At 50.3% G+C, this 27,103-nt stretch overlaps 5 protein-coding genes across 7 annotated transcripts; 2 read left to right on the forward strand and 3 right to left on the reverse strand.

Moving 5' to 3' along the window:
- Positions 1-5,493, reverse strand: LOC134022614 (prolyl 4-hydroxylase subunit alpha-1-like). 2 transcript variants are annotated; one of them, XM_062464292.1, is made up of 15 exons: positions 5,311-5,493; positions 5,022-5,118; positions 4,329-4,480; positions 3,776-3,913; positions 3,333-3,572; positions 2,875-3,086; positions 2,469-2,645; positions 2,169-2,239; positions 1,307-1,406; positions 1,158-1,211; positions 986-1,051; positions 846-914; positions 623-719; positions 415-509; positions 1-328 (listed from the first exon to the last, which is right to left on the reverse strand). In XM_062464292.1, exons 1-14 carry the CDS (start codon positions 5,405-5,407, stop codon positions 439-441), a joined length of 1,641 nt encoding a protein of 546 aa, XP_062320276.1. In that variant the 5' UTR covers positions 5,408-5,493; the 3' UTR covers positions 1-328; positions 415-438. The 2 variants fall into 2 exon arrangements, with proteins under 2 accessions (XP_062320276.1, XP_062320275.1); XM_062464291.1 differs by lacking the exon at positions 1-328 and having other exon boundaries at positions 366-509; positions 5,311-5,492.
- Positions 5,494-6,560: 1,067 nt separating this feature from the next.
- LOC134022913 (serine/threonine/tyrosine-interacting-like protein 1) lies at positions 6,561-9,080 on the reverse strand. The gene is made up of 5 exons (XM_062464663.1): positions 8,846-9,080; positions 8,513-8,673; positions 8,224-8,419; positions 7,949-8,085; positions 6,561-7,636 (listed from the first exon to the last, which is right to left on the reverse strand). Exons 1-5 carry the CDS (start codon positions 8,863-8,865, stop codon positions 6,984-6,986), a joined length of 1,167 nt encoding a protein of 388 aa, XP_062320647.1. The 5' UTR covers positions 8,866-9,080; the 3' UTR covers positions 6,561-6,983.
- A 1,320-nt stretch (positions 9,081-10,400) lies between these two features.
- si:ch211-248a14.8 (uncharacterized) lies at positions 10,401-13,483 on the forward strand. Its single transcript, XM_062464296.1, has 5 exons — positions 10,401-10,477; positions 11,209-11,361; positions 11,753-11,957; positions 12,192-12,507; positions 12,634-13,483. The coding sequence occupies exons 2-5, from the start codon at positions 11,234-11,236 to the stop codon at positions 13,029-13,031; spliced, it is 1,047 nt and encodes a 348-aa protein (XP_062320280.1). The 5' UTR covers positions 10,401-10,477; positions 11,209-11,233; the 3' UTR covers positions 13,032-13,483.
- Positions 13,484-13,622: 139 nt separating this feature from the next.
- ecd (ecdysoneless homolog (Drosophila)) lies at positions 13,623-18,896 on the reverse strand. Its single transcript, XM_062464295.1, has 14 exons — positions 18,759-18,896; positions 18,305-18,544; positions 18,083-18,200; positions 17,893-17,980; positions 17,532-17,710; positions 17,208-17,400; positions 16,856-16,984; positions 16,559-16,684; positions 16,376-16,461; positions 16,138-16,247; positions 15,067-15,310; positions 14,739-14,806; positions 14,295-14,509; positions 13,623-14,135 (listed from the first exon to the last, which is right to left on the reverse strand). Exons 2-14 carry the CDS (start codon positions 18,507-18,509, stop codon positions 13,920-13,922), a joined length of 1,977 nt encoding a protein of 658 aa, XP_062320279.1. The 5' UTR covers positions 18,510-18,544; positions 18,759-18,896; the 3' UTR covers positions 13,623-13,919.
- A 322-nt stretch (positions 18,897-19,218) lies between these two features.
- Positions 19,219-26,776, forward strand: fam149b1 (family with sequence similarity 149 member B1). Of its 2 annotated transcripts, XM_062464297.1 has the most exons (17): positions 19,219-19,382; positions 19,493-19,762; positions 20,304-20,423; positions 20,713-20,857; positions 21,428-21,573; positions 21,877-22,035; positions 22,243-22,395; positions 22,727-22,908; positions 23,124-23,269; positions 23,733-23,801; positions 24,321-24,433; positions 24,720-24,944; positions 25,160-25,283; positions 25,551-25,676; positions 26,015-26,090; positions 26,222-26,359; positions 26,581-26,776. In XM_062464297.1, exons 2-17 carry the CDS (start codon positions 19,716-19,718, stop codon positions 26,661-26,663), a joined length of 2,052 nt encoding a protein of 683 aa, XP_062320281.1. In that variant the 5' UTR covers positions 19,219-19,382; positions 19,493-19,715; the 3' UTR covers positions 26,664-26,776. The 2 variants fall into 2 exon arrangements, with proteins under 2 accessions (XP_062320281.1, XP_062320282.1); XM_062464298.1 differs by lacking the exon at positions 23,733-23,801 and having other exon boundaries at positions 19,219-19,762.
- Positions 26,777-27,103: the final 327 nt, after the last annotated feature.

Consider the following 27,103-nt stretch of genomic DNA (forward strand, 5'->3'; position numbering starts at 1 on the left):
ACTAAAATGGCAGTTAGTTGCGGACTTGCTATAATTCTTCACAGCAGTTCATTTCTGAAAAGTAGTAATTCTTGTGTCACTGTATAGGAAGAAGTTAGCTCCTGTGCTGGAACTCCTTCCAGCCACTGCAGTCTTATGAATGGACTCACAGCTCCCTGATAGACCCTCTACAACCCTCCATTCAGTTGGAAAACGATTTCCCCCAAATGTACATACACTGGTTCCACAGTAATGACGTTGTACAGGGTAAATGACAGACTGCAGCAAACGTGTTTGACTTTGATAAAGAACACAGTGTGTGTGGTGTGTTGTGTGTGTGTGTGTGTGTGTGTGTGTGTGTGTGTGTGTGTGTGTGTGTGTGTGTGTGTGTGTGTGTGTGTGTGTGTGTGTGTGTGTGTGTGTGTGTGTGTGGAGGGGGGGGGGGGACGTCCCCCTTCATCATTCGGTCTCTACCAGACCACAGGGACGTCTGAACTCCTGTCCTCTTTCATGGATCCATTTGTTTGATACTGGGATTCAGAGGGGGAAAGACGTGTTGACATTACACAGTGCATTCAATTATACCCTGGAACCTATTAGTCATCAAGTGAATCAAGTGATTCAGCCACTGAGAGAGACTCACCCCACTTGTTGCCCACTAGTACAGGACAGGCAGCATGTAATGTGCTGTAGTCTCCCTCCCCACTGGGAAACAGGTTGTACCAGAACACCGCTGTACCCTGCAACACACACAGCACACATGAGCATGTGCTCTCAAAGCACAGACCGACATAAAGGCTGTGTGTCTCTAAATGTAAACGTACAAATGTTCAATAGTACCCAAGCTTCAAATATTCTATGATTACCTTTTTGGGCCAAACAGCAGCCCCTACATCAGGAAATACTGTAGCACCTCCAGCAGCAACATCAGTCATCTGCAATGCAAAATAAAGTCATTCACCACCTCCACACTCCAGAATGAATCAAACTCCCTGACAGCACTTACGTAGAAGAGCCAAGTTGCTATGCGGTTGCCTGTGCCCAGGTCTTTGAATGCATCAGGCTCATCTTTCTACAGACAGATACACAACAGATTATCACCATGTCCCAGTACTGACAGGAGCCTCAATTAGCTCAGATTTTCTCCTCAACACAATGCACGTCTAACAGACACTCACCCTCCCAAAGTCAAAGTGGGGCTCGTACTGCCCTCCCACACCGTAATTTACAACCTGGTGAAGATAGTGAATTGAAGTTCTTAAAGATGTTGAAGTTAATACTTAACAAGTCTCACTGACCCACTCTGCACAAACACACGTTTACACACCTGCAGCTCCTCAGCAGTGTCCATCTCCAGACCTGTTAGGTCTTCAATCCTCTGGTTGATCTTGTCCACCACTGGGTGTTCGTACCCAGTCAGCCCAGCACTAAGGCATGGGAGGGAGCCATAAGGGAAACAGTGGAGGGAGGTAAACAGGTCAGAACAGTGTGTATGCTTGGCCACCAGAGGGCAGCAAAGTCTGTTTATTAAATGTGAGTATAAGGAGGGGAGAGGGTGGAAAATCATGCAGCCAGCCAGCCACTACTGAGACAGTGCACTTTAGACCTTATCCATGCGATGAAGTCCTGGTAAGTGGAGGTATAAAGAAAGCCAAGTCATAAAATACTTGAGAAATCAAAAACAAACTATGACAGATTTCTAAACTGGTGAACCAGACTGCTTATGTCACATCCAAGCCTGGCTAAAAGCAGCTACTATGTTATCAACAACTGGCCACTACTACAAGCTACCATTCCTCTTCAGAAAAAGTGAAACACCCCTACTTTTTCTCTGTCCCTCTGGTTAAACATCGATCGCAGGACAGCAACTCCTGAGAGAAACCTAGTCCAAACCAGAATCAGCGCTCTTCTCTCCAGCAAAGATTAGTCCTACTCTCTCATCTCTTATCTCAGGAGAGTCGGAGGGGGTCTTACTGTGATTTGAACCTTGTTCTACCAGGGAGCACAGGAGAGTTCTGTTTCTGGACTGTTTCTGCTCAGGAGTTTGGAAGGCTGTGTCAGAGGAAGGGTGGCTGGCTGGTGACGGAGGTCAAGGGGCTGGCTGCTGGGAGAAGGGTTGCAGCTGGGGTGAGAAGCAGGAGAGGTGGACTAAGCCCCACCCCTCTGACCCCCGGTCAGGCCTTCCTTACCTCTCGCTGATGCGGTACGGGACGGCCTCTGTTTCATCAGTGATGGGGTTGGTGATGAGGGACCTGCTTAGCTGTTGAGCCAGGGAGAGGGTTTACACCCCGGGGTGAACCCACCCAGACGCCCTACCCCCACCCATACACCCGCTACGAAACAAGTGCACCCTGAGAGCCGTGTCTGGAAGGAATGTCATATTATAGAAAAAACTCCAGTGTAGACAGATCATGTATCTGTTTGAAAATAAACATGGCTTCAGTACAATATAAACCCACAAGCAACACACACACGGGCGAGGTACTCACCCTTGGCTTGGCAAGCTCCTTGACCTTCTCGATCTCGCTGTGGGAGATGATGTCATGGTAACGGACGATGTAGGGGCGGTCCCACTCGTCCTCCTGCTTCACCGGGCCGAGAAGGTACCTGGGGTTACGGTGGTTGTCGTAGTAACGGCAGAACAGGTGGCTTTGCCTGCGGGGTGTCTGAAGAGAGATGGGAGAGACAGAGTTGGAAAACATTAGCTAATGCATAAGATTAGATTGATAAATATATACTGTATCAGGTCAGATAATATATGTATAATATCAGATACTATAATTGATATAATGTTATGAGAGAAAGGGAGTGTGTGTGTGTGTGTGCATGCGTGTTTGTGTGAACATGCATGCGTAGCTGTGTATGTGTTTGCATGCGTGTGTGTGTGTCTTGTACCATTCTGATGCCCTCCCCTCGACACAGTTTCTCGTACGTCTTCAATTCAGGGAGGGGCTCTCTGAAGCGCTTCTTCCTGAGGGCTCCTTCAGTCTTGTTCCTTCCCTGTTTCTTGTCCTGTTTCGGGGGCTTGTCAGCGGATGCCTTCCTCTGTTTCTCCAGCTGGAACTCAAAGTAGTCCACGTCATCGTTGGCGCTCAGATGCTCTGGGTCTGGTGTAAACAAGCCATACTGGAATCAACAATATACACACATCAAGTTTAAAGGTGTGACATGTTTAGTGACTTGTTTGGTTTGTTGCAGAAGCCTCAAGTTCAGAACAGCTTCAGTAAACACAACCTGAACTTGGGAAAAAAATACTGCAACACTCCAAATCTTGTGGAATAACAAAGTTGGAAAACACTAACAAGAGCATTGTTAATTGTCGGTACCACTGGAATAAAGCTACAGGTTCTCACCTAGAGAAAGAAGTCTCTTGGTGAGCTCCAGACCTCTCTCCAGCTCCCCCTGCTGGTAGACAGAGTAGCTGAGATAGTCCAGCACCAGGACCTTGTCTATGGGCGACTCCTCGCCCTGGTCCTGCTGTTTGAGGGCCTGAGCCATCCATAACTCTGTGTGGTAGTAGTCTCCCTCTTTGTAGGCAATGTCCCCCAACTCAAAACAGTCCTCCACTGTCATGGGGCTCTGAGCGGTTACACCTGGGGGAGGAGAGAGAGAGGGAGGGAGGATGAGAGAGAGAGAGAGAGAGAGAGAGGGAGAGAGAGAGAGGGAGAGAGAGAGAAGGAGGGGGCATAAAAGCAGAATGACAGAGAGAGAGAGATATTCGAGAGATTCTCTGAGTTGAGCTTAGTCGCATGCCTGCGTGATTGTTTATAAAGCCCTCCCCTTACCCCTCACTCACCAGGCAGGTCTCCAGTGGAGATGGTGTTGGCGTCCAGCCTGTAGGTGTCCTGCAGTCTGAGCAGGGCTTTGGCAGCCCCGGTCTGGTCCTCGTCTGTGGGGAAGTGCTGTCTCTGGAGGGTCAGGTTAGAGATGAACCCTGGAGGAAGAGAGGAGGGTAGAGGTGGAAAGGGGAGGCAGAGAATGAGTGATAAGGCAAAAGAAGTGTGAGAAAGAGAGAAAGAGACAGAGAGAGAGAAAGAAATTGATTTATTATACCACCAAAAATATTTTTTTAGATACATTTACATCGCCACTATGAAAGTCCCTTTGAATAAAAAACATCTGCTAAATGAATACCGTTATAAGGGGTCAGATGGCTGAGTGGTTAGGGAATCGGGCTATTAATCAGAAGTTTGCCAGCACTTCACCCTACTTGCCTCGGGGGGAATGTCCCTGTACTTACTGTAAGTCGCTTGGGATAAGAGCATCTGTTAAATGACTAAAATGTAAAATGTAAATAATAGGATTCATTCTAAAGCGGCCATGTTTTGTACGATGCAAAGCCGTGTTACCATCCGATGTGTCCTGGAGCACCAGGTTCTCAAGGTCGCCCCACTCAGTGTTCAGTCTCTTCATCAGCTTGAAGGCGTTGACCGGGTGCCCCAGGAAGCCCTCGGGGTCCAGGGTGGCCGTGGTGGTCAGAGAGTCCAGCTTCTCAGCCCAACTAGGGGGGGAGAGAGAGAGGAGGAGAGGAAGGGAGAGAGAGAGAGGGGAGGAGAGGAAGAGAGAGAGAGGAAGAGAGAGAGATAGATAGAGAGGGGAGGAGAGGAAGGAAGAGAGAGGGGAGGAGAGGAAGAGAGAGAGAGGGTAGGAGAGGAAGAGAGAGAGGAGGAGAGGAAGAGAGAGATAGAGAGGGGAGGAGAGAAAGAGAGAGAGGAGGAGAGGAAGGAAGAGAGAGAGGGTAGGAGAGGAAGAGAGAGAGGAGGAGAGGAAGAGAGAGATAGAGAGGGGAGGAGAGGAAGAGAGAGAGGAGGAGAGGAAGAGAGAGATAGAGAGGGGAGGAGAGGAAGAGAGAGAGGGTAGGAGAGGAAGAGAGAGAGAGGGTAGGAGAGGAAGAGAGAGAGGAGGAGAGGAAGAGAGAGATAGAGAGGGGAGGAAGAGAGAGAGGAGGAGAGGAAGAGAGAGATAGATTGAGGGAAGTGAGAGGGAGGGAAATGAGACAGAGAGAGAAAAACATGGAGAAGTTTCAGACAGAAGATACTCACCGTTTGACCTGCTCCAGCTTGTTCTCCTCTGCTCTGATGTAGTCCTTCAATGAGGTGACCAGGTCCTTTTCAGTGTACAAGAGATCGGTCATGTGGCCTGCAGAAAGATAGAAACACATAAATATTAATTATTTTCAGAAACAGTTTGAGAAGGTTTACAGAAGGATGCATTGAGCTACACCAAGATTACAGACCAAGCACTCAGAAATAATGCCAGAGAATAATAGCGAGGAGAAATTGTCCCAGGAGAATAACAGAGGGATGATGGGAAGGAGGAGGGGGTTCTTACCTATGGACGTGAAGAAGTCATCGTGGGCTGAGAGAGTCTGGAGGAGGCTACTCAGAACCAGAACACACCACGGACATCTCAGCTCCATCAGTGACATACCCCTACTGTGGTTGCTGGGAGCTCCTAATCTCTCTCCAGCGCTGCTGTCTGTGTCAGTGTGCAAGCTGATGAAACTGGCGTCCAAGCCAAAAGCGGTAGCTATCTCTGTCAAATATCAGGCCGGGTCTCTGCGAGGCAGTGTCCAAGTTATGTAAATACTGCAGTCTGAACTCTGCAAACAACTATTCACAAGATATCAAGATACCCTGATATGAAGCTATCTGTGCAACTCAACACAGTGTGAATTATGCCTGGCAGTGGGTTCAGAATAATAATAATAATAAATAATAATAAGTGTTGATTAATTATTACTTGGAACTGAAAAGATGCAGGCAGAATTAATTTATGTTTAAAATTAATGTCTGTGGAAAAGACGTCTCTTTTAAAGAGAGAAGACCAGCCATCAATAGGCAAAGGAATTCAGTGTTGAATGTTGTCTCAAAGATATGCAAAGGTATGAAAAATGGAGGGTCATTGAACCAGTGCCAAGCAGGGAAATTATCATCCAAATTCACTGCCAAAGAACAGGTCACACTTGACGGGATCTACACACTGCAGCTAGCATGCCTCCAGGCTCAGATAGTCCAATCTACACCTCTGACCTATCTACTGAGTCAGAGAACAGGCATAGACAAGCCCTCTGCTGCAAGCTAACAGGGGTTTATATGAATTTGAAAATGAATTAGCTTCTGAAGAGTTAAGTCCCAATGACAACAATCTGTCACCTGGTAAACAAATCAATCGGGTGCAATCATTTACACATTTACATGACGAGGTCGGTCACTGTGTCTTTGCAGTCTGTCATCAGCTGTTGTTGACAGGGCAGGAAGCCAAACTCGCAGGATAGGTCACATGTTCACCGTGACACTCCGAAGAGATAACCATCTCGAGTTATACAGAGTTACATGCCACCTACCAGCAAAACACAAACACCATCATCACATCTTCTCACAAGTTCAGTGAACGCTTCAATCTGCGGCCACCTGCATTCGGAAAACTAGAGTGGCATCAATTCTGAAACCAAGGGGAAGTAATCAAGCAGATGACAAAATCATAGCACACTTATTAACTTGCAACAACAACAAAACACTGCTTTATAACATAAAAGCAAAAGAAAAGGCTAGAACCGTTTACAAATACATATTCTTTATTTCTTTTCAAGGGTTTACAGTTGTTCCAAACTAAAGTATAATGATCAACCTTACACATTTCTACATCTGTAGAAAGGGAATGTGTACTTGTGTGAGAGAGGGAGAAGCATGTGGCGTAAAGAGGACATCGACCCTTGTCGACTCAGAATACACAGGCATAATACTGGAGCTAATCCAAAGGGCAATGGTGTGACCTTCTATGTCCCCACAAAGTCTTTGAATGGGCCACCCTCCATTGTTCCCTTCACAGTTGGGTGTGACACTCCTCCACGACTACTGAGTCAATACTGGTCTACAGGACGCATCTCTCTTCAAATTCAACCTTCTAGTACCTTCTCCCCAGTGTTCAGCAAAGCACCCATCTCTAGTTTCGTGTTAAGACCCCCCCCCCCAAAAAATAAATAAATCGGATCCACGTTTCTATCACAGCCGTATGTCGTCTAGCGAGGTGAGCCTCCGACCGAACAGACTCTCCTCGTAGGTCAGGAGCTGCCGCAGGAAGTTCACGTTGGGCGCCGTGCAAGCCCGCCTCTCCTTCAGCCAGCGCACGGCGTGGAGCAGCGACCAGCGCCGGAGCTGCATGAGGAAGGCCAGCGTGAGCGCAGAGCTGCGGCTCCGGCCCATGCTGCAGTGCACCAGCACCCGGCCGGCCGGCTCGCCGCGCAGCGCCCCGCCGATGAAGCCCGTGGCCCGGGGGAGAGCCTCCACCAGGTCCTGCTGGGCATCGTCGCTGAGCGGCAGCTTCAGGTAGGACAGGAAGCCGGGGAAGGCGTCGGGGCAGTCGGCCGTGGCGTTCAACACGTGGGTCACCTGGAGGTTCTTGATGATGCGGTAGTTGGAGGCCTGAGCGGCCGAGCCCTGGTACAGCGCCCCCTCCAGGATCTCGGAGGGGTAGATGGTGAGGGACTGCCTCTCGGGCTGCAGCAGGACCATGCGGGGGGTGCAGAGGAAGGGGTAGAGGGTGTGGAAGGCTGAGAAGCCCCCCAGGAGGATGACGGGGTCCATGCCCAGGACGCTGATCTGGAAGAAGCAGTGCTGCAGGACCGGGGAGTCCAACCTGGCCTCGGCGCTGCCCACTGACACACACACACACACACATACACACATACACACACACACACACACACAGGCTGTCAGACAGGCCTTTACAAGAGTAACACAACCTGGGTTGTTGATTTACAGTGTGTGTGTGAGTGTGTGCAGGTGAGTGAGTGTGTGCAGGTGAGCGTGTGTGAGTGTAGGTGAGCGTGTGTGTGTGCAGGTGAGCGTGGGTGTGTGTGCAGGTGAGCGTGGGTGTGTGTGCAGGTGAGCGTGGGTGTGTGTGCAGGTGAGCGTGGGTGTGTGTGCAGGTGAGTGTGGGTGTGTGTGCAGGTGAGCGTGAGCGTCACCTGCACTGTGCCCGTCCTCCGCGTACAGCAGTATGATGGAGAACTCCTGCAGCTGGACACAGCTGATCAGACAGCCCAGCTCTGGATGGATGACCGTCACACTGGCACGGGCTGTCACAAGGTGACTCTGCTTGTACCTGACACACACACACACACATACACACGCAATAAACAAAAGATATGACATCTGGAAATCAATCATTGACTGTTTATTGAAACACGCACGGCAGAGTTTGCCGACGTGTGTTTGTGTGTGTTTGCGGGCGCTTCTGCACCTGTCAGCGCTGCGGCAGTCCAGGATGAGGATGTAGTTGGGGTCATGCAGCGCAGGCTGGCCCGCCTCGGCGTTCAGCAGGTTGTAGACCTGCTGAGGGGTGATGTAGCCCCGCTCCACCCTGGTTCTCTCAGGCATGGCCGGGACCAACACCTCCTCCACCTCTGGCTCCTCCCCGTACGACGGCACTCTCACCTCTGGTCAGGGATGTTAGTGAGCACATTAACATGTAGAGAGAGAAAATATAGAGAATCTAGAGAGTTAAAGTCACGCGATATGGGCGTGCCCACCTTGTGTGTGACTTTGTGTTGGAGTGAGAGAGTGGCACTTTGGTTGTTTCTTGCCAGTACCGTTCAACTCCCTGTAGGGGGCGCTGTTTACTGATTGACAGTTGTTGCTGTTGCTGATACTGCTGCGCTCTGTAGAGACTCCTAAACGACTGTTAACCGCTCTAATACAGACAACACACAATCAGTCAGAGGACAACACCACAACAGTCTTTTCACGAACAGTACTGATGAATGGGAAGTAGGCTACGACCAGCCTGTTTTGCTGACTAGATTTGGAATGCTACTTTTCTACAAGGCGACACTGCGGAGCGCGTTGCGTCTCAGCAAACTCACCTGGACAACGCTATGCCCATGTTTCCCAGTGCCAGACATTTGGCAGGCGCAGTCTCTGCCCCCACCCTCCCCTCATCAGAGCATCATACTTCTCCCAAAGAACAGGTCATGGAGGAGCAGAAAACCAAAGTCCGATGTTTCGACTAGTTCACCCACACTCGGTTACGTTGCCACCATATTTCCTCTCGTCCGGTTTGGATAGATCAGGTGGAAAAGACAACTGTTGACAAGTCAACCTCCCTTGACTTGGTTGTCTCGAATCCCCCCTCCCCCCCCCCCCTTCCCTTCAACCGGGCCTTATTTTAGCGTGTTGCCCTGACGACGCTGTGGCGGTAAGTGCTCTAGAACGTCACCTGAAAGCTGGATGTGACAGGAGGCAGATGGAGAGATGGCCTTGCCGTGCCCCCCCACACGCACACACACTCACAGAAACAATGACACACACACACACACACACTCTCTTTCACATGTACCTTTGACACACCTAACCCTCCCCAGTCAGACCAGACCACTTCATCATCCTCCTCCCTTATCACCAGTCCCTTACGCTTTAAACACAGCATCAGCACCCCCTGCTGCTCAATCAGACCAGCCTGTCACCAACAACCACACACACACACACACACACACACACACACACACACACAAACGTCAACAGGTAGCTGATCAATCATCAGCCAGGCATAATGACAGTCTCTCACAAGAGCAGGGCCATAAAGAACCAGCTGGTTGCTATAGTACCCAGGCTAGTGAGAGCCTGTCCTATGTGTTGTTTGTTTGTATTTCACAGAGTAGTAAAGAACCGGGGCCTGTTTTCCATAAAGCAAATTTACCAAATAAGCCAGGCTTATGTCAGGGACAGTAAACTAACATGAGACCAGCTTACTCTGTAAACTCTCTTTAAGGAACAGGCCCCTGTCTCTTCTAATGAAACGCTTCTGTTTACTTTGTGTGCATCTCACAGATGGTTTCCCACAGACATAGAGAGTGCTGTAAAAGGCAGGCAGAGGACATTAGAGGGAGGGAGTGTGTGTGTGTAAACTCATGACACCAAAAAGGAGGTTGGATGACTTCAATGTCACAAGCAGATGTCAGCTGGATAATGACACATAAACAGAACTTACAGATTCCCATTAATGAGGTAATAAGGATTCTGGTTAAAGGTATTCTTTTATGTGTTTGGTTTTTATCGAAAACATATGTCAATGTTTTCAATAAAGACCGTACGCCAAACAATGATATACATGCAACACATTATCCCAGATTCAGGAGTTTATGCCTGATTAGTTTGTTATCAAGAGTCGGATCAGAACGTCAGAATAAAGCTCAGAACAGTAAAGGTCCATGGATACGAAGTCAGGATCCTCAGTCAGGATCCTCAGTCCACAAAGCGGAGAGATAACTTGAGGCGTTGTGCTCTGTATCTTGCAGCAGATAGCCAGCCACAGAACAAAGTCCAGGATTGGTCAATGCCTTACTGAACGCTTGGTCAGGTCAGTGTGAGAGGGACAGGCATTCTGCTCTCTCCGTTTAATCACAAGGTTCTGAAGGTTCTGGGATGATAGGAGCTTTTGGAATATGAATATTTGAGATACAAATAAATCAACATGGCTGGACATCAAACTCTAAATGGTAAGTATGTCTTCCTTACCAATTAAACAACATATACATGTTATTATTTGTCTGAATGTTCATGTATTTTAATTTTCCATGTTTGGATTCTTTTTTTTTATTGCTGTTATTCATGGTATTTGTTATTTTGTGTATGTAAACAATTGACAAATTCTGGAAAAAAGAAACCTTGGTCTCTGATTGTAACATGTTACAGTGTGTACCATTAGATCCTAGTTTGAATTGTTGTGAGAGCTTTAGGTAATGGGGGCAAAAAATACTGTACTGTCGACAAAAAGGTATATTATACTCCCGTCGAAACTAAAATCAATATTGAGCACCTGCTTGTTACTTGATGGGGAGTCAGGTGGCTGAGCGGTTAGGGAATCGGGCTAGTAATTAGAAGGTTGCCGGTTCGATTCCCGTCCATGAAGAATGTCGTTGTGTCCTTGGGCAAGGCACTTCACCCTACTTGCCTTGGGGGAATGTCCCTGTACTTACTGTAAGTCGCTCTGGATAAGAGCGTCTGCTAAATGACTAAATGTAAATGTACTATTATATGTAATGTAAATGTGTATTTTGGCAACACACAGTCAAATAAGTACGCCAAGCGGTGCTCAATATTGATTTTAGTTTCGACGGGCCATTATAGTACGAGTATAATATACCTTTTTGTCGAAAGTACAGTATTTTTTTGCCACCATTACGATTACAACATCGTCATTGAAACAATGTTTTTCCCCTCTTCTTAGGGAGGAGCGAGGGACTTGTGTCTTCATGTCTCCAGGACTTCCATTAGAGGGGGTGATGATCCAACTCAAGCCCCTCCTGTCCCCCCCTCCAGTTAGCTGGACAGGGGCGCCTGACCCCTGGGACACGGTCAGGACCACACTTGTCTCAGAACGGTAAGAGACCACCTTAAACGTATCCCGCACGACAGTCCTCGGTAGGAATGCAGACAACATTCCAAAGTCCAGTAAAAGGGAGTTAGGTGGCTGAGCGGTTAGGGAATCGGGTTAGTAATCTGAAGGTTGCCTGTTCGATTCCTGGCCGTGCAAATTGACGTTGTGTCCTTGGGCAAGGCACTTCACCCTACTTGCCTCGGGGGGAAATGTCCCTGTCGCTCTGATTAAGAGCGTCTGCTAAATGACTAAATGAAAATGTAAAAGCCAAAAGGGAGGTCACTGGCCTGGTGGTTAAAGTCAAACCGACGACGTTGTACGTGAAAGGGAGGGACACTCCCAGGGATATCTGCCCCTGATAAGTGTTTGACGATGTGTCTCAACCCCTGCTCAGCCCCAGGTGGAGCAGGTGTGTCGCAGCCCTCAGGCGGTTCTCCTCCAGTCCTGTGTGGAAGCCCCTGCTCCCTGCCCTGGGCATCATCGCCATCCTGGTGGTGACCGTCCTCTACATCCTGGCTGACAAGCTCCGCTGCTTCGTGGCTAACATCTTCGTACCACAGTATCACTACCCATATGCTGTGCCACTCTGCTTCGCCCAGGTACGACCAGCTTCACCCTGACATGATGCCTTTTATTATGGTGTGTTTGGTGTTATGTGTGTGCTAATAAGGGAGTGTCAGCAGCTCTGGGAAAGTTCCTGAGAATTTTATTTGAGTACAGATGTCTCGAATCACACGAGTGATTCTCTGACACACCCCAAAAAACGAATCACTGTTGCTCTCGCGAGAACATCCCAGCCCTCCATTTGACTCGTGTCGTCCTCACCCCTGAAGGTGTTGGTGACCCTGCTAGCCTTGCAGCTCCTCCACGCCCTGGGCCTGGTCCCCCTCAAGCCCTACTCCCTGTCCCTGGGCGAGAGGCTCCTAGTGCCCTCCATCTGCGACAGTGTACAGGCAGTGCTGGGCATGTGGGCCCAGGCTGAGAGCAGCCACTCGGGCCTGTACCCCCTGACCATGAGGCTGCTGCCCCTGCTGAACGTGGGCTGGTGCCATGGCCTGAGACTGGCAGGGTCGCCTCTGCTCCACGTCACGGGCCTGGTCACCGTGGTGACCGTCACCGTGGTGACCGTCACCTCCGTCGCCATCACAGGTTTGTGTCGAGTCCGGGGGCCCAGGGTTCTAAATTCCGAGATTTCCAAAGTCTTGTTTAAAGTCGAACGCGTCTGTACGGAATTGTCCCGTTTTTCAAACCACCGTCCCCCTTCTTCCCTTGCAGCGTCGCTGGGCCTCTCGAGGCTGGAGCCCCTGGAGTGTGTGTACGCCCCTCTGGCCCTGCTCCTCCACAGCCTGGCTCTGGCCTGGATGGCCAAGGCTGCAGAGGTGGAGTTCCGGCGACCTGGCTCCCACGTCTCGACCTTTGACCTGTATTTCACCCTGCTGGTGAACCAGAGCCTGATCCTGGGCTTCCTGTGTCTGTTGCACCCCAAGGGCCCCCAGGCGCTGGGCGGGGCCAGCTGGCACAACCTGCTCTTCATTGGCTACCTCTTGGCCATCCTGCTCCTGGGGATGATTCAGCACTTCCTGGTGGACGTGACAGCACTTCGCTTGTCGCCGCTGGTCGCGGCGCTCATACACACGGCTCGGACCTTAGTGCAGCCGTTTTATAGGTTCTAGTGGTTCCAAATAAATACGGCCACGATATGAAACAGCGCTGTACTTTACACTCCCAACAGTCAAAGACTTCGACACCCTGGTGCAGCCTGACAGATGCAGCTTATGACCAGAGCATTGTGAGACTTCCGGAATGGAATGGAGAAATGCTACCATCAGAAGGGACTACAAAACGTACCTTGCATGATGGGACTGAGAGGATGTATTCCAAGGCTGACCTTTTGATAAGCTAAATGATGATTGATTCACATGCTACCTGTAGACATGTAGGCCCAGTTTCCCAGACTAAAAGCTTTTTCAATTAATTTTACTTGAGGACAAGGTGTCATCCATGTCTGGGGAAACTGGGCACTAGCGTCTGAACCTGAGAAGCTAAAAGTAATAAATAAGCTATGTAAGCTAAAGTAATAAATTACAAAAAAAGCCGGTTATTACAAGTTTCCTTTGAGCACTAAAACTTGTGATTAATAACATTGGAGAATCCTGTTAAGTTAATCATGAACGCTATGTGCAATAAAGCACAAAGTACAGTTGGTTAGATAAATGTTAGATTAGTTGGAATGGAAAAATTGCTGTTCTAATGCTAAAAACAAATCAATCTTTCAATATTTTATTTAGAAAAGAATATATAAAGTTAATTCCAAGTATTGCATTTACTCATCTACAAACCACTATTTTGCCTTGAGTTATTAAGTGCTATACTGACACATGGCAACGTCTCAATTCATAATGGTTGTTAGGCAGTGTACAGGGCAGTTTTGAACTGTCATATGTACGAACATTTGGACCCGTCATCATCCAGGTTGAGTACCGGGGCTGCTGCAGTGTTGGGGTCTGTCTGGTGTCTCTGTGTTCTGGCAGGCCCGGTGTGGAGGGTGCCGTCTCTGGTCATCAGGAGCGGTCAGTGTTAGGGGGCAGGTGGATTCCCATGCTCTGCAGCAGGTTGGACGCAGGTCCAGCCAGCCCAGCCTGGGAGCTGAGGGACTCCAGCAGGTTGGTGACCAGGTTCAGGTCCACGTCCAGAGGCTGGATCTCCTCCTCCCCCTGGAGAAGTTCACCCCCTGGGGGCCTGGGGGAGTCGGGGCCCAGGGCCGACTTTGCTCCATCCTGCCACAAAACATCCGTTAGACAGCTGTATGACAGGCTGATCGAACCAACGCTAACGTGTTCAACTAGGATCCATTTCCTCATTCTGTAATCTCCTTCACACGTCTGCATGCACACTGATGAGGAGAGCAAACAGCTGGTGGGAGATCTCTCCCGTACCTTCTGAGTGAAGCTTTGACCCACGTTGGTGCCCAGGAGCTCCTGGTCCATCTCATCCATGTATCTCCTCAAGCCATCCAACGCCTCTGCTCCCTCCAGCCCTCCTGGCTGCGAAGAACCTCCCAGCCCCTCCTCCACCCCCTCCTCATCATCATCATCGTCGTCATCATCATCAGCATCGAGGTCATCGGAATCCAACTCATCATCCTTAGCCCCTGAGGAGAACACGTCAGTAAACAGTTTAAAATGGGAGACAGTCTTTAACGACACACCTTTTAAAACTGTTTTAAATTAAATGTTCACAGTTTAAATGTTCCCTGTTTACTGCACTTTGACCCTAATGGAAAATTATGAAAAGGAATTAATAATAAAAAATTTAAAAAAAGAATGTAGGTGATTACAAATCCCACATGTCTGTGGTGTACAGCAGTGTGTACAACTGACCCAGTAGTTTGTCCAGTGCACTGGCTAAGGAGTCTGGATCAAACTGGAATGGCTCATTTGAATGGGACCTGGGGGCAAGAAGAATGCTTTTTCAAGGTTACCAATAGTCATATTTTGTCAAGTGTTTGAAAGGTGTGTTATCAGGTCCAGAGATTTCATTTTGGTGCTCACAGACGGCACAAGAACCTGTTAAAATCCCTAAGCAAATTGTATGTTAATTTTATTGCATGCAAGTGGCCGTCCCTCTCAAGGTAAAAATTAACTACAAAATGTCAACACTTTATCAATCATTATGTTTGTTGTCAGTCGGCCGGTCAGCCAGTCTCACCAGGGAAGCTCTGCGCCCTCGTGTGAAGACATGGCGTTGATGAAGTTCTTCATCCCTTGGGTCACAGCAACCAGACTATAACTGGCCTCCTCTCCCTCCTTCACCTCCTCACTCCTGACCTCCGGTGCTCGTCTAGAGGAGGGGGGCTGCGAGCTGCCCCCCCCTCCCCCCCCCAGACCCCTGCCCCCTCTCTCCTCCAACAGACGCTCCAGCTCCTGGGCTGAGATGTCCAGCCAGCTGTCACCTGGACACACACATCGCCAGGGAGAACAATAGAAGGACAAATATTTTTGTCAAAGACAAACATGGAGGCATTTTTACTCTTGATAACGGTCTGTGAGCCTATTGACCAGCTCAATAATTTAACAGTTCTCTAAACCTTATCTGAGAATGAATAAGCTTCAATGACTAAACCATGAAGGAATTTCCAACTGACTGCGATAGTGGTGAGACACCAGTCCAGAGCATGTGAGCGGAGCGAGCGTGAGGATTTTGGACAGAGCGCTGAGCGGGATTTTTAAAAGGACGGCGCGTTGCCCTATATCCCGCTCCAATTTCGCTCCAGGAAGGTTGACCCCACGAGTCTGAATGCCCGACCCAGAATCTCCAGGAAGGTTGACCCCACGAGTCTGAATGCCCGACCCAGAATCTTTGAGCGAGGAGCAGAGATTCTCACCACTTCACTCCCCTCATATGCTCTGCACTAGTCACGTTTCTATTATTCTAAAATATCTGATTTACTACAGAAGTGGCAAATCAAATAATTGTGCCGTTGGTGAGACGGATCATGTATACAACCATATTTGCAAGTCTATTTGAGCCAGGTTAGCAGTGAGAGAGTACAGCAGTGAGAGAGTACAGCAGTGAGAGAGTACAGCAGTGAGATAGTACAGCAGTGACAGAGTACAGCAGTGAGAGAGTACAGCAGTGAGAGAGTACAGCAGTGAGAGAGTACAGCAGTGACAGAGTACAGCAGTGACAGAGTACAGCAGTGACAGAGTACAGCAGTGAGAGAGTACAGCAGTGAGAGTACAGCAGTGAGAGAGTACAGCAGGAGGGAGGAGGACTCACTGTCCTCTGGAGCCAGAAGGGTCTCCTGTCTCCTCAGGTGCTCCAGGTCTGGGGGAGGAGAGCTCTGCAACAGCTGCAGCACCTCTTCTCCTGGAGACCTGCTGCTGGAGCTAAACACACACACACAAATGGCACACACACATGTAAAAGTTAATGATTCGTCCAACTGAGCACCAAAAGCATTCCCGTCTAGAATATGAACCAGCGGTTCCGTTGTTGTCTCTTACAGGGCACTGACCTCTGTCCTTGGTTTACTGACTGTTTGAAGAAGTTCTGCGCTGACGTCATCAGTTCTCTGTAGTGGGCTGACCCCTCTAGTTCAGCCTGCAGAGGACAACATCAACAACAATGTGAAACAACCTAAACCACTATGACAATGCAGGACTTTTTTTGGGGGGGGGGGGGGGGGGGGAATGCACACCTTAAAGTAGTTGTTCTTCTTTAGACTATCCACAAAACCTTTCCACAAGGGGTTACAGCTGATGGGCACATCTGGTTCTGAGGAGGGGGGTCTTCCCTTGGAGCACAAGATCTCAAACCCATGAGCCTGGTGCAGGCACAAACACAGACAGACACAATCAGTACCAAACACAGACAGACACAGTCAGTACCAAACACAGACAGACAGTCAGTACCAAACACAGGGAGATCTGGATAAACTCTAGTCCATGGGAAATGTGAGGTGCAGGAGAGGAGAAACTGTCCGGGGGGAACTCACCAGTTTCATGCCCAGCTCGTGGGCTCGATACTGGGGGTGAGAGCGGGCTGGCAGGGTGAAGCCACTCCTCCTGTCAGGGTTGAAGTGCTGCTGCTGGAGCTGGGCGTACAGACAGCGGGTGAACTTCACCTGGAAACGGACCATGCGATGGAGTGAAGACCAGAACTCACAAGACCCAGGATCAGCATGTCAAAACCAATGCAAGATTTAAACTCTCATGTAAACATAAATCCTTGTACACAACACATAATTGACTCTACTTAGCTATGTTTCTAACCCCAGCAACTGCTAAGTCCCTTGTCCACACATCCACATGCTAACTATAGGGAAGTTGATCAACAGCTGCACGTACCGAGGTGAGGACTCTGGTATCTGGAGGGAAGATTCGGAATGTCCGGCAGGCTTGAAGATCCACCGGATCCCGCAGATAGAACGCAGAGACCGCTGGGGCGAGCAGGTCTGGCCTCTGTGCCAACACTGTAACGATGCCAGCAGGCAGGAAACAATGGCCGAAGTGCAAGGTGGTCTGAAGCTTCTCTGGGTATCTGTAGAGACACACACACACACAGCCACACACACACACACACACAACCATAAAAAACATCACGCTGTTAAGACACTGCCACCATATTTCAACTAAGACCAACACTACTGATGTTTGGGGTGCTTTCTTTACCCATCCAGTCTTTTGGCCAGGGCTGACCGGATGTTGGGGCTGGCCAGACAGGCCTGGGTGTGGGAGGAGAGCAGGTCCAGGGCCTGGGCCACACTGGGCACCACGTCCCTGGGCAGGCCCACCTCACTGGAACGGGACGGGCAGGGGAGAATGTGCAGCTCTCCTTTATGGAGAAAGACCTGGCAGCAGAACCGTACGAGACAAAGGTTATGGTTACGAGACACTCACCTCCTAGATAAAGAGCTGCGTTTGAGACACAGATTAACTGCTGTTGGTTTAAAATTAACGCAGATGGAGAGATGTTCGGGATGAACATGAACAATGTGTTGACACTGAGTGCTACGTTAAGACCGTGAATCACCCTGTTCTCGCTGCTCTCTGGGTTCAGCCATTTGGGAAGATAGTCAGCCGCTTCAATGAGAAGAAACTCCCCGTCATTGTCCTCAACCCTGCGAAAGTTACAATAGTCAATACTTGACAAAACACAAAATAGTTATATTGTCTTGATAGTGATAAACAAATCAGTGAAATACATCCTTCCGCAGACCCACCTCACTGCCAACTCAGGAAAGGACTCTGTGATTTGCAGTAGGAGGTAAACGATAAACCACTCGTCTTCCACATTGTCTCCAAACTGAGTGCTCCCTTTGATGTGGGCAGGAAGGCCTTCTGCACATCAACATACGTCAAACCTTTAGTAACGATCGATTTACAGTTGAGACTGGGTGTCTATACCCGTGTCCGTGTGGGCCATCTTCGCTCTGATGACGTACCTTTCTCGGGATAGTACTTGAGGTTGAAAGGCTGCTGATGCCAGATGTACTGGACGAGAAGGGGAGTCACCTTGGCTAAGATCTCCTCAACTAGACGTTGCAGACACTGCTCACTGGCCAGTGGATCAGAAACCCTGGGCTCAACCAGGAAAAGGTAATACTGGACCATGTCGTCATGAACGACCGTTCTCTTCAGCGGGTCCATGGTATGGGTTGCCTAGCCGAGACCCACTGAGTAACCTAAGAGGAAAGAAAAACGTAAAAAAGCAACAAGGGTAGCTTCACATACGACAGTACAGTATTGAACATTCAATTGTATCGCTAGCAGTACTTCTAGGCTTCATCTTGACAAAGAGTAGTACCAAGCAAGGCAAGTTAGTTAGCTAGCCACCCGTCGATATGGATGTGAAAGCAACGAAGCTTTTACTGCATTAAAATAAACATAAGTTCTTACGTTTCGTAACACTTTTGGAACCGCAGACCCTGAAAATATAGTATCTAACTTGAGAAACATTACTGCATGACGTTCCCACGCCGTTAAAACCAGTTCTGTTTTGTCCTACAACGAAATTCCTCCGGCTATCAAACTTAATAATTACCAATAGTTCCTGTCTAAGTGTAATATGTCACAAAAGTTTGACAATTCTCGGTGAAAACAATTCTGGTAATTAATTAAAATATTTTAAATTAAACAAAAACAGTTTCCCTCTACGGACATTTGCTGTTACATAAATATACACATGTCTGAACACATGCAATGTTGTCAATGGGGTGGCGGACAACATTCAGAAGCACAACATGAAAAACCGACAAGAAAGCCGGGAGCTGTAGTTTAACTTCTTTGGCGGCAAATGTCAGTCTACAAGAGCTTTCAATATATTTCCCAGGAAGCATTGGGATTGAGAAATTATGTATCCATGACAGCCTTGTAATTGTTGTTGTGTGGTGCTAGCTATGGATCTGAAGTGGTGGATGCTGTTAAATGAAGTCGACAGATAAATAGCAAGCGAAACAGCAATTGTGTTTCCTCTACAGTATACCTATACAAATATAAATGAGTCGTATGTAGTGTGTTCAGGTACATTTCTTATACTGTTCTTCAAGAACGCCGACAACGTTAGAGCTAGCTAACTAACTGGCTAACAAGCTAACGTATTAACGTTTTAATCTCAATACTTTCTTTCCAAGGAGTGACCACTAACTATAGTATTAGCTAGCGAGCTACGCCTAGCTGGCTACTTAAAGCAACACAACAACGACGCCTGTGTAGCTACGTCCTGGCTCATATATGATACCAATCTGCAGCCGAGAGGACATGCCTAGCCTCTGTCAAAAGCGTCAGCGGGGCATGGAATCAACAAGGACGGTGAGAGCGGAGGGCTTCAGCCGATGAAAAACGGAGAAAAGGATAATGATTTCACGATACTCAAGGCGGCCCGTATCGCACAATTTAGAGATGTGAGTACATCTTATGCCAATAAGTATTCGTGACGTTTCAGCAGTCTATTGTGATAAAATATATATTGATGCCTTTCTATCTTATCAACCAGCTGTTTTGCAATCTTTGAGGACTTCATATGGATGTTGCTGGGCCCAATGCCTGGTATCGTGATAGGGAAAAGCATATTCAAGGCTACGTGTAAACACGGTAGACCAAGCCTAGTGATGTGTCGTTTTTGTAATACAGATCGCTCTGGGATTACTTGGTCAGTCATGCTCGCAGCTCCATGATCAGTTGACACTGAAGGCGTAACGTGAGTGTATATTGATCCCATTTCAGGGAATTCGTCTGTCAGCCCCAAGTAATTTGTCTCCCTTACAGATGGGTGAGCTTGATCGATTGATCGATGTTGTTTGCCACGCCACAACCACCACATTCGCTTTATGCTCGGAGGTTATTAGACTCTGTGCCAGTGTCTAATAACACCCATGATCTCACTTGTAGCGAGGTGAACGTTAATGAATGATTCAAGATGTGTGTGATCTTGCTTTGTTCCAGCCGTGGTCTGTCCCGGAGCAGTCTAGACCACCACCCCCTCCCAGAAGAGGCAGATGATGACCTGGTCCACCCCCCGCCTCTCCTGCATGACCTCAGAGAAGCTGTGTCTGCCTACGACAGGTACGGTACTAGGACCCCAACTAGCTAGACCTGGGGCTGAGCCTTGGTCCCAGATAAAGGCAAGGCTTGATATCGCATATCCAACCCGGGATATATGCGTTGATTAAGTTACGGGAACAATGCGAAACCGTTGGTTGCCAAGGACATGGCCTCGCCTTTCCTGATTGGTTGATCGTGATTGTTACATCATGCAGTGGGGGAGCAGCTTCACGTCTGAATTTGATTCAACGATTTGATTGGTCGGTCACTGTTCTAAACGTATCAGGTCATACGGTTTCCCCCTCTGCAGCTCGGAGACGTCTGCGGCGTCTGGCCAATCGGACTGTCCCACGGTCACCACGGGAGACACCACCCGCTCCTGGTCAGGGATCCACAGCTACGCAGGAACAGGGATCTCTACTGAGAGGAGCTCCGTCTTCTCATGGGGATACGATGTGAGGCCTTCCTCTCATGGCCTGCTGTGAGAGTGTGTGTCTGTGTGTGTGTGTACAGACTGTGTGTGTGTGTGTACACACTGTGTGTGTGTGAGAGTGTGTGTCTGTGTGTGTGTGTACACACTGTGTGTGTGTGTGTCTGTCTGTGTGTTTGTGTGTACACACTGTGTGTGTGTGTGTCTGTCTGTGTGTTTGTGTGTACACACTGTGTGTGTGTGTGCTGGTACAGAACTGAGCTAGTCCTCTAAAACTTTTCTGAAACTCAATAATCTGTTTACGCACACACCCTGTCCTGAGACCACCTTTGAAACAAAATCCTTGTTAAACACACGCAGCAGACACGCAGTGTTTGTGACAATTAAAAACACACACTCACACCAGGGATCCAAGCTCATCATCATGCATGCTGTGGCCTGCTGTGAAATAAACACAGCTCAACGATGCACTGCCAATAATTGATGAGCAGCTGGAAAAGGGATGCATGCTGTGACAAGTGTCTCTCTATCTCTCTCTCTCTCTCTCTCTTCCTCCCCCTCTCCCCTTGTGTCTCTCTCTGTCATGGTCTCTCAGGAGTTTGACAAGGCGGCGTCGCGGCAGGTGCAGCAGATGTTTGAGGAGATTGATGAGGAGCTGTATGAGGGGCGGGGGGGCGGGCTGCATCTCCGGGGGCTCCAGGAAGAGTGTCAGCAGTGGGCCTCCCGCTTCCCCCACCTACGGTACCCCCACGCTCCCACACCCACAGCCCCTCATCCCCGATAGCCCCACAAGCTCTCACCCAGATACCCCCACACGCTCTCACCCCCACACGCACTCACAAACAGTCCAGGACATTTCCAGAAAAATGACATTCAATCTCCTAGAGCTGAAAGTGAGATGCAATATTCCTCCAACTCTTCCAAAACATTGACAGCATAATTATCTACCTCTGTCAACGCACAGGCCTTCGGCTCATTAACTCTGCTACATGTTCAGTTGTCACCGGCTGATCCGGGTTCTTGCCGGTTCTGTCTTCCCAACAGGATTCTGGGAACTCAGCTGGTGTGTCCCAGCGATGAGGGCTTCCAGTGGTTCTCTACCTCAGGGAGGGCCTCCACAGCCAGCCCCGGCCTCGCGCCATCTCTGGCCCCAGCTGCAGGCAAGGAGGGCAGGCCCCAGGATAAGGACAAGCAGGACACGGAGTGAGCTCTGATCTGCGACGGTTGCTGTTTTAACACATCAATTATGGATGGCCCTGCTCTGTGCTTTCTGACCTACTTACAGAGTGGCTTGTCAAACAGCCAAGTCAACTCTATACACAGGACGTACAGTTCACAATGTCTACTTGGTTAAACCGAAAATGTTTTGTATTAATTTTGTGTGCATTTTGTGTGTGTGTGTGTGGGCAGGCTGTGTGTTCAGGGCAGGAGGGCAGTGTTTTCCGAGCCCTGTGTGGTGGAGATAGAACCCCCTCCTATTGGCTGTGAGGTTGATGACAGACCCCAGGTGATCGAGGCCGAGGGGCTGATGGAGGAGTACCTGGCGTACGACTCCAGAGACCTGTGAGTCTCCTCCCACAACGCCACGCCCACCTTCACCCCGGTCTCCCCTCCTGCCTCGCTGTCTCTCTGTCCTAACTCCTGTGTGTCCACCCTCCTGCCTCGCTGTCTCTCTGTACTAACTCCTGTGTGTCCACCCTCCTGCCTCGCTGTCTCTCTGTCCTAACTCCTGTGTGTCCACCCTCCTGCCTCGCTGTCCTAACTCCTGTGTGTCCACCCTCCTGCCTCGCTGTCTCTCTGTACTAACTCCTGTGTGTTCACCCTCCTGCTTTGCTGTCTCTCTGTCCTAACTCCTGTGTGTCCACCCTCCTCCCACGGTGGTGTCGCCGGGCAGGGACGAGGAGCGGGATAGCGGGTGCCCGGACACGGGCCGCCGGCGCCCCTGCCTCCCCCCGGTGTCTCCCTACCGCTGCCGGCGGCAGGCCGTGCTGGACCTGCTGTTTGACGACGTGTGGCGCGAGCTGATTGGCTGGATGGAGGAGCTGGTGCGTCGTCATTGGGAGGGCTGTGTCTCAGGTGGGCGGAGCATGTCAGCATGCACTAGTCACAAGCCACTATAGTACAGAGACACACTAGTCAGGACTCCACTATAGTACAGAGACACACTAGTCAGGACTCCACTATAGTACAGACACACTAGTCACAACTCCACTATAGTACCGGAATCAGCGCTAGCAGACACAGTAGTTTTCTGATCCATCCTCGTGTTCTTGTTCTGCCTCTGGGGACAGATGATGAAAAGACGTCGGTCAGCTTCAGCCTGGCCCAGCCAGACTCCCAGAACCCCTTCCTGCTGCTGTCCAGCGCCCTGCCCACCATGCTGCCTCGCCTGGGACAGGCCCGGCCGCCCCACCTCACTGCCAGCCTGCAGCAACAGGTCAGCTAACCCCGTAGCCAGGGGGCGACCCTGGAGACTGCATCCAACACACCAAAAGCTGTAAACACATTCAGATTGGTCTCAGTGGTCAGTTTGGGGAAAGATGTGAGAGATGTTAGATAGATGGAGAATTGTTGACGCTAAGCGTGGGTGGAGATTCATGCCCAGAGCACCTAGTTGCACAACGATAGAGAGATCCTGCTGTTGGTCACTGAAAAGAGGCATTTCCATCACTGCTTCACACACGAATCATGAAGTCTTACTGTCTCTGCCTGTTCTTTCTCTGTTTCTGTAGCGATCATTAACCTGTACTACTTTTTCTTTCTTCCCCTCCTTTTGCCCTCCTCTCTACTGTCACCCTTTTGTCTGCACCACCCCTGTCTGATGCAACTCTACCTCCACCGCACATCCTCCTTTCTTTTCCTACTCTCTCCTTCTTCGGTCACCGATCTCTCTTCCAAAGACCACAAAGTCAAGGGGCTCAAAGCACAATCCCAGACGGAAACCCAAAAAGCTGAGAAAGCCCTCCAGTGTATGTACAGTACACTGGCCCTCCTGGGCCTGGCCCTCCTGGGCCTGGCCCTCCTGGGCCTGCCCCTCCTGGGCCTGCCCCTCCTGGGCCTGCCCCTCCTGGGCCTGCCCCTCCTGGGCCTGCCCCTCCTGGGCCTGCCCCTCCTGGGACGTGACACTGTCTGTGCTCCCGTGCTGTCGTGTTCCTCTGCAGGCTGAATGTGCTTGTGCCTGTTTGAATAACACCGAACGTGACCGTTTAACCTTCCTTCGTACACCACTGACTGTCCCGTTGTTTCCTTGACATCTCACTTTCATGGTCTTTCCATTCTGAATGCTGTCGTTTTGTACGTTGTGCGTTTGTGCTTGGTGGGTGTTGCTGATGTGGACTGCACCAGATAGGTTGGGTTCCCCTGACTTGGTTGCATGTAGACTGATCTTGGTGTTAGGCTGTTGGTTTGGGACAGATTGGTGTTTACTGTTTAAATCTCCCCCTCTTTCTCCCCTCTCCTCCCCCACCCTGCTCTCCCTCCTCCTGCAGTCCAGCAGAGTACCAGTCGGGGCGACAGTGACACACCACAACCTGAACGACCTCATTGTGATCCATGGGATCCCCCTGCAGCAAAGGACACTGGGAGTTCTTGACAGGAATCTGTAATTTTTTCCAAAATATTTTTTCACACACAACACAAAGTTTCAACATTCTCTGTAATTGTATGTAATTTTTTTAAACCTTTCTGAATGTGTTTTTCAAACCTTTCCCCAAAAAACTAGGGGGGATTCTTTTCTTAAATTATTCTTTTTGCCTTCTGCCTTTCTACATATTAGCTTCGTAGAAAAGCTTATGTTTGTTGCATTGTGTTTGAATAACCTTGGCATTTCATTGCTCTGGCTCCGTAAATCCCAGCGTGACTCGTCCCTGTGCCTCCCTGCTCTCCAGGGACCCAGAGGAGAAGGTGTCCCAGCGGCCTGGCTCCAGCGTTGTCCCCTCCAGCAAGCCCCGCCCACGCCGGGCGCTGGAGCAGAGCTCCTCCTCTCTGTCCCGCCCCCCCCAGTCGGCACGGCGCAGGAACCCCCCCCCCCGCACCCTTCTGCCCCTGGCCCCCAGTCTCACCCAGCCCAGCGCCACAGGCTCCATGGATGAGGTCATCCGCGGGACTCGCCTGTGAGTCTGGGGCAGGGGGGGTATGGGGGTAGGGGGGGGGGGTCTGGTCTGCCATCTGATTCCTGTCCTTCTGACTGGGTTCCCTCCCTCCCTCCCTCCACAGAGTCTGTGCTGAAAGTGATGCCGCTTTTCAACTTGCTCTTAACTAAAACAGGACAGATTAGAATAGTTTCTATTTCTGTTTCATTTGTTGACCTTCTCGTGTGTGTGTCCAGACCCACAGCCAGTGACCGCCTGACCTCTCCCCCCATGCCTCTGAGCAGAAACACCTTGCTCCCCCCTATCGGAACAGGAGATGCCGAGAACACACACGCACTACAGCACTCCAGACATCTACAGGTACACACACACACACACACACACACATTACAGCACTCCAGACCAAAACAGGTGCATACACACACACACACGCACTACAGTACTCCAGACATCTACAGGCACACACACACACACACAATAAAGCAGTCCAGACCTCTACAGGTGCATACACACAGTGTCAGCAAATCCTTTTTTTTTAAACTATATGAAGTAGTAATAATGCATGTGGGCCCTTTTTAATGGTGTGTGTATCCATGTGTGTGTATGTCTGTGTGTGTGCGTGCGTAGCGTCAGAGAGGGTCGTCCAGTCGGGCCCACAGCGCAGTGACAGAGGAAGCAAGCAGTTTGATTCCTCGTGATCGCCATCATCTTCTGGATGTGTTCTCACGGCCCAACACCACACACACCTACAGGGTGAGTAGAGCACGCACACACACACACACCTACAGGGTGAGTAGAGCACGCACACACACACACACCTACAGGGTGAGTAGAGCACGCACACACACACACACCTACAGGGTGAGTAGAGTAGAGCACACACACACACCTACAGGGTGAGTAGAGCACGCACACACACACACCTACAGGGTGAGTAGAGAAGAGCACACACACACACCTACAGGGTGAGTAGAGCACGCACACACACACACCTACAGGGTGAGTAGAGTAGAGCACACACACACACCTACAGGGGAAGGGCAGGGCCGCACATACAGAGTCCCTCATCTAAACTCCTGGTTTGTTTCCAGTCAGACACCCCGTACCGGCGCTCCTTCACCGTGCTGGACAACATCGGAAGGCCTGGCCGGGCGTCCGTGGCCACAGGTGTATATTTATTCATACAGCACAAGGGGGGTGGGATTTGAACCTGCTAACTCTTTATCTGCAGTCAAATGCTCTAACCGCCGAGCTAACCCCATCCCCATGTTGAGAACTGTGTGTCTTGTCCTTGTCAGACTCTCTGGGCATCGGTGTGACAGGCATCAGCCTGGGCATCGGAAGCTCCTCCTTCCTGGACTCCTTCATCCATCACCCGCTTGGACACTCCCCCATCGAGGATGAGGAGGAACCTCAGGCACAGGCCCCGCCCACAGGTAAGCAGGCCCCGCCCACAGGTAACCAGGAACCAGAACCACGAGGTTCGCCCTCAGTGAGTAAATTAGTCAGACGTGTTGGAAGAAAACATGCTGATTAGGTGCGTTTACGTGACAGAGACATTCCAGACACGGGTTATATCAGTGTAGATCAGTGTACAGGGTTGTTCCGGTATGTTCTCTGGTAATATGTTTATTTTTCTTCCCACCTGTCTCCTCAGTCCTGCTGGTGCCGGTGTCGGCCCCAGCCCGCACCTACAGCAGAGGGGGAATCACATCTCGGAGTAGCAAACCTGGCTTGTAGCTCCCCTAGACCCCCCCCTCCCACCTCCCCCCAGACCCTCCCACCTCCCCCCAGACCCTCCCACCTCCCCCCACACCCTCCCACCTCCCCCCAGACCCTCCCACCTCCCCCCACACCCTCCCACCTCCCCCCAGACCCTCCCACCTCCCCCCAGACCCTCCCACCTCCCCCCAGACCCTCCCACCTCCCCCCAGACCCTCCCCCCACACCCTCCCACCTCCCCCCAGACCCTCCCACCTCCCCCCAGACCCTCCCCCCACACCCTCCCACCTCCCCCCAGACCCTCCACCCAGATCCTCCCACCTCCCCCCACACCCTCCCACCTCCCCCCACACCCTCCCCCCACACCCTCCCACCTCCCCCCAGATCCTCCCACCTCCCCCCACACCCTCCCACCTCCCCCCACACCCTCCCCCCACACCCTCCCACCTCCCCCCACA

This window comes from Osmerus eperlanus, chromosome 6 (genome assembly GCF_963692335.1).
Source record: "Osmerus eperlanus chromosome 6, fOsmEpe2.1, whole genome shotgun sequence".
NCBI lineage: Eukaryota > Metazoa > Chordata > Actinopteri > Osmeriformes > Osmeridae > Osmerus > Osmerus eperlanus.

Coding starts and splice junctions, on each gene's coding strand:
- LOC134022614 (XM_062464292.1), bottom strand. CDS start 5,407: ATGTCACTGATGGAGCTGAGATGTCCGTGGTGTGTTCTGGTTCTGAGT. Junction 4,481..5,021: donor AAGCTGGAGCAGGTCAAACG/GTGAGTATCTTC, acceptor CTCCCCCCCTAG/TTGGGCTGAGAAGCTGGACT. Junction 510..622: donor ACTAGTGGGCAACAAGTGGG/GTGAGTCTCTCT, acceptor TCTGAATCCCAG/TATCAAACAAATGGATCCAT.
- LOC134022913 (XM_062464663.1), bottom strand. CDS start 8,865: ATGGGCATAGCGTTGTCCAG. Junction 8,420..8,512: donor AACACAAAGTCACACACAAG/GTGGGCACGCCC, acceptor ATCCCTGACCAG/AGGTGAGAGTGCCGTCGTAC. Junction 7,637..7,948: donor GGAGGACGGGCACAGTGCAG/GTGACGCTCACG, acceptor TGTGTGTGTCAG/TGGGCAGCGCCGAGGCCAGG.
- si:ch211-248a14.8 (XM_062464296.1), top strand. CDS start 11,234: ATGTCTCCAGGACTTCCATTAGAGGGGGTGATGATCCAACTCAAGCCC. Junction 11,362..11,752: donor ACCACACTTGTCTCAGAACG/GTAAGAGACCAC, acceptor ACCCCTGCTCAG/CCCCAGGTGGAGCAGGTGTG. Junction 12,508..12,633: donor CACCTCCGTCGCCATCACAG/GTTTGTGTCGAG, acceptor CTTCCCTTGCAG/CGTCGCTGGGCCTCTCGAGG.
- ecd (XM_062464295.1), bottom strand. CDS start 18,509: ATGGACCCGCTGAAGAGAACGGTCGTTCATGACGACATGGTCCAGTAT. Junction 17,401..17,531: donor CTGGCCAAAAGACTGGATGG/GTAAAGAAAGCA, acceptor GTGTCTCTACAG/ATACCCAGAGAAGCTTCAGA. Junction 16,685..16,855: donor ACGAGCTGGGCATGAAACTG/GTGAGTTCCCCC, acceptor TGCCTGCACCAG/GCTCATGGGTTTGAGATCTT.
- fam149b1 (XM_062464297.1), top strand. CDS start 19,716: ATGATTTCACGATACTCAAGGCGGCCCGTATCGCACAATTTAGAGAT. Junction 19,763..20,303: donor GTATCGCACAATTTAGAGAT/GTGAGTACATCT, acceptor GCTTTGTTCCAG/CCGTGGTCTGTCCCGGAGCA. Junction 22,396..22,726: donor GCGTACGACTCCAGAGACCT/GTGAGTCTCCTC, acceptor GTCGCCGGGCAG/GGACGAGGAGCGGGATAGCG.